This window comes from Rhipicephalus microplus, chromosome 7, assembly GCF_043290135.1.
Source record: "Rhipicephalus microplus isolate Deutch F79 chromosome 7, USDA_Rmic, whole genome shotgun sequence".
Lineage (NCBI taxonomy): Eukaryota > Metazoa > Arthropoda > Arachnida > Ixodida > Ixodidae > Rhipicephalus > Rhipicephalus microplus.
The window spans coordinates 59,576,826-59,581,554 of NC_134706.1; the positions used below are offsets into that span (position 1 = coordinate 59,576,826).

The 4,729-nt window shown below is 47.9% G+C and overlaps 1 protein-coding gene across 1 annotated transcript; it reads right to left on the bottom strand.

Moving 5' to 3' along the window:
• Positions 1-878: 878 nt before the first annotated feature.
• On the bottom strand, positions 879-2,697 carry LOC142767480 (peroxynitrite isomerase THAP4-like). The gene is made up of 3 exons (XM_075869211.1): positions 2,410-2,697; positions 1,438-1,531; positions 879-1,090 (listed from the first exon to the last, which is right to left on the bottom strand). Exons 1-3 carry the CDS (start codon positions 2,560-2,562, stop codon positions 879-881), a joined length of 459 nt encoding a protein of 152 aa, XP_075725326.1. The 5' UTR covers positions 2,563-2,697.
• Between the last annotated feature and the right edge of the window lie 2,032 nt (positions 2,698-4,729).

A 4,729-nucleotide genomic window follows, 5' to 3' on the forward strand; every position in this document is an offset into this window, starting at 1 on the left:
TGCCTTGCGCTTCAGAACACCCAGCACTTCAGTAAGTACACCAGGCAGAAAGCGAATGTTTTGCATTCTTCGAATCAATGTCCGGTTAGATGGCAGTGGGTACGACAGAGACCTGAGCAATTCGTAGCCTGTTGAACCACATGTGTGCTTTATTTGGAGGGCTACGCGTATAGTCTGAACTGACCACTTGCGAACCCTGCCTTTTGTTGTTAGAGCCTTCTTTTGATCTGCAGCAAGAAATGTCGATGATATTAATGCGTTCAGTTCTTGCTGAACTAACCTTAGCTTCTTGTTTAGACTACGTACTTTTGATCTCGTCTGCTCATGCAGTTTTACCAAGTTTTTAAACCTCCTGCTTAAGTCGGCGTTTTTTTTTCCGGAGCTCGGAATTTTCCCGATGCAACATCGACAATGTGGGAGTTGTACTGCCTCCAAACATAAATGCAGCTGGCATGGTTGACTGCTCTTGTGCAGGAGTGAGACCTGCATCATTTGCTACGGTGTTGGGAGGGAGCTGTTTCAGAATGGCTACGGATGCACCTGGAGTAGCGTTTGTGTCGCTTGCTAGATTATTGGCAGACAGGTGTGGTGGAGAGGCGGCTACTGTCTCATGATGACACCGAAACTCACCAGCGCTGTCTGCGTCATTGGCTGGAGGAACAAATGACAGGGGCACACACACTGATGTACACTCGCACCTACACTCAGCAGCACTGTCTGCATCACTTTCCAGATTATTTTTAGGCGATAGAGGAAATGAGACGGCTCCCAATGCGTGAGCAAGCCTGGACTCAGGATCACTGGTACTGATGCTTGCTGCCTTGTTGGTGGGCCAACGTGACAGCAAGTGGGCTTCTGGAGGATCACCTCTCGCGAACTCAGCAGTGTTGAGGAAGAGCATCTGGCTGTAAAACGGCTGCTGAAACATGAGCACTCAACTGAACACCGTTCTGAAAACTCGGTATGTCGCAAGGATCCATAGGCAGCTGTGGAATGTCTCCAGATGGGCAAACACGTTTGGTGTTAGAAGAATTCGCAGGTTTCATGGCAGAAGTGCGCTTCTTCGGGGACTTCCGGTGTTTTGGAGCAGCTGGAAAAAATTAAACATACGAACATTACTACAATAACATGCTTGCCTATGCAATCTCACTCAGCAAACAGTTCCAATACTCATTTTCGCTTTGTAGACTAAACATTACAAGCAAAATGTTATCACGCACTTTCTTGCATGGTCTGCACCACACAAAGCATATTACTGTTCCTTATAGATGTTCCGAGTAAAAAATAAGAGCGAAACGCCACAGTGCAATTGAGGCAATGCATTTAGATGAGTTTGTCTTTTCTCTGAATGACCCAAACAAGATTCACAAATTCAAAACAAAATTAAATTTGTGTCCATATTACGGCTTGATATAACGAGTTCAGATATGTTCTTACCACGATAAGGAAAGAGAGTTGGGACAGCATCCGGCGTCAGCTTTTTCAGTCCATCTTGTCGGTGCTGCTCAAAACTTGAATCTTCAAAATGTGCCTAGAATAAAAAAAGTCAATCTTAACAATATTTTAAAACCACATAATGCATTTGAATTACTCGCTAGCGAGGCAGAATGCTCGCTTTCGCGCGTTTTTTATCTTTTGGAATGGAAATTGATTATGCCCTCTAATTGCAGTATGGGAATTTTTATGGGGCGGCTCGCCACAGAAATCTTTGCAGACTTTAGTGACCCCTTGTACGCAGTTTGGCAGTGTTGCAAGAAAGAATCAATCATATATTCCACCCCCGCGCGGAATATCAGCAGAAGCAACGCAGGGAACAATTGCCCGTCTGCGGTAGGGGGGATTTCACAACACCTACGAGGAGAGTCTACGGTAGAGGGGGAGATCGCCAGCCAATTTTTTCGGCGACCCGATGAATATCCAGCCCACAGCAGCTTCAAAATCGATTGCCGAAGTCTGAAGATTTGTTCGAAGATTTGGCAGTCACTTAGTGACCGCTTTTGTCGCTTGGTCTCGACCAATTTTTGTCGCAGTGACGAGAATAGCGTGTTTTTTTTTAGCAAGCGTGAACGGTCCGGGCCTTTTGGGGATGTTTTATAACCAGGCTTAGTTTTGAACATTCACGTTCCATGCATGCATAATCCGGCATAATCGAACCACGCAAAGCATCCACTTGCGCGCACGCTGCATTCGCACGCTAAATTGCCGCTCGGCTACGCACAGCCGTCGCTGGAAGCCATCAAAACAGGCCATGGCCTCCGCTACCGACGCGCAACGGCGCTGCGGCGACGGAGGAGAGGTTGAGGACACGACGACGCTCGCTGAAAGCGTTGCAGGTGCATAGCACTTACATATTAGAATATAGCTGCAAGTAGGCGTGCGGAAAAACATGAAGCGAGGTGCAATACTCACAGCGCAAACACGAGAATCAGCAGTGGGCTCCCAGCGGTCCCTTTTCACTTGTACGAGCCAGCGCTTTCTTCGGTTCGGGCTGGCCGGGAAGCGGAACATCCGTACGCCTTTTGTGCAATGGTTCGTACATTGCGGAACGCAACAGCCGGGCATTTTCGGTGCTCATACAACTCCCAACACGTTCACCGAGCTGGCATGGTTACGAAAAGCTTCCCGTGGTCAACAAAAGTCACGGCGAGTTACAGGCGGCACGCACGCAGACACGCGCACACGGCGGCAGTGAACCGACTGAGCACAAGATGGCGCCGCGTCTGCCCCGTTACTATGGCAACGTGTGCTGGCAACGCTGCCCGACGGCGGGAGGCGGCACGAGCTGTGTCAAAGAGTGGCCCCGCCCTAAACGACGAAGGCGCGGCGCGGCGTATGTAGGCTCCGTGGCGAGTTTTCCGCTCCTCCTCCTCCCCCCCCCCCCCCCCCCGCGCTAACCCCGGCCAGCGTTGCTCCCACAACGGCGGCGCAGATAAGCGAATAGTTGCGTCACCGAACACCTGTGTCGACAGCTGCGACACCGCCGCCAGTGCCTCCTCCTTCTCTCTCTCAACGTTGCTCTCTCGTTGCTCTCTCAACGTTGCTCTTGAAAGACGAGACATCGTCTTTCAAATGCGTTGCGTTGGTCTAGGGTCTTGGTCGCTGTATGTGTTACAGGCGCATATTCAATGGTGGTCACGCATGACACCGTGTTCGAAGTGACGCTCGGATTAAGGAATATTCATGGAGTGGCGGACACGGACAACGTGGGCCTGTTAACGGTGAGTGTACTGTTTTCGTAGGTAGTAATCATACAGCGCTAGCTGGGCGCCTGCAGCAGCTCTGCCGAAGTAGGCTGCCAGCCTTTTACAACAGCATGCGTTCGCGGGCCTGTTGCAGATGCCCGATTAAACGTGTGACTTAACGAGTTCACACTGCTATGCGCGATGTTGTGTAAGTGCCTGCATCACTGATACAGTGAGTGATGTGATCACTTAACAAGGGCGGGATTAGTTGCTGATCGCACATTGTCTCTACACTGCACAAAGTGATTAATATTGTTTTAAGGTGTGCTTTGGGCTAAATCGTAATAACATTTCTATTAATACTCAAATGTGCAACGTTCTTCTGTAGGTGTAAGCGTAAAAAAAGAAAGAAAAAGAAAAAATTTTGTACACAGGCGCACTGTACGAAATGGCTTTTTTTTTTTTTTTTTTTGCTGCTGCGATGCTCCCAGCACGTGCGCTTCGGTCTTTTAAGCTATTTAGGACAAGTGTCACCAGCAACAGGGAAAGATCTAGCAGACTTCCAAAGGCGCGTTGTTGTGGCCATCGCCGTGCGTTGTTTTCCCTCGTTTCTGTTTGCTGTTTTCGTGCTTTGCCTTCATCTGCGATAACGATCGGCGTTATAACCGAATCGAGAGAATATACGTGACTGTGGGAGCTTTGTGCGGTAGCTCTAGCATAAGCCAAGGCTGCTGCAACGTAGACGGCGTCCGCGCGCGTTGGTGTCGTTCGAGCGCTCCTACTAGCTTGATTGTGTTTAACTGAGTATTTAGGCACGGGTTACGTTTGTAAATCCCGTGGTCAATAATCGCTAATAGCGTGCCCCTGATTGCCATCAGAGGATGGGCTTGGTTGTCGAAGTATGCCAGATGCTTTTTCTGAAAGCAAGCTTTGAAAAAGAATTTTAAAGAAACACTTTCATACGTGCTAGGCAGTACCTATTGCAGGCCCGCAACTCTTTAAAAACTGGACGAGCTATCACATCTTTTATCAAATTACAATGAATTACGATGATTGAATTATAGATGACGAATTTCTGTGCTAGATAAGGTGCACAAAACACATGTTCGCAGCCCTACGTCTAGAAAGCAGGCAAATAGGAAGCACAGCGTCAAATTTGGATTAGATTCCATTGACGGAGCGTCTTGTGAGGGTAGAAAGAACGAGAAAATTGTTCATTTTTGATGCCCTTATAGAGGCAGTCAGAATTGCACTGATTGGTGACTTGTAACAATTCCTCAGATTGTTAGAGGCGTGATTAAAGTCAATAAATCTTTTACTTTTTTTTGCAGACCTCTTCGCTAGTGCCACGCCTAAGATCATGTGTTCTCATGTAAGAGAGAAAGCAGACATGTCTTCACTGTTTGTACACGAAGAGGTAAGTTTCTTGCGCGTTTTGATTAATGCTACATGTTCTGAACGTTGTACTTTAAGAATTGTTTTTCACACTGTCTCACTACCCAAGAAGGAATTTGATTCTTAGGTGAGTTCAAGCTTTCGTAGGTGTC

Coding starts and splice junctions, on each gene's coding strand:
- LOC142767480 (XM_075869211.1), bottom strand. CDS start 2,562: ATGCCCGGCTGTTGCGTTCCGCAATGTACGAACCATTGCACAAAAGGC. Junction 1,532..2,409: donor CTGATTCTCGTGTTTGCGCT/GTGAGTATTGCA, acceptor TTTTTATTCTAG/GCACATTTTGAAGATTCAAG. Junction 1,091..1,437: donor AACTCTCTTTCCTTATCGTG/GTAAGAACATAT, acceptor AATTTTTTCCAG/CTGCTCCAAAACACCGGAAG.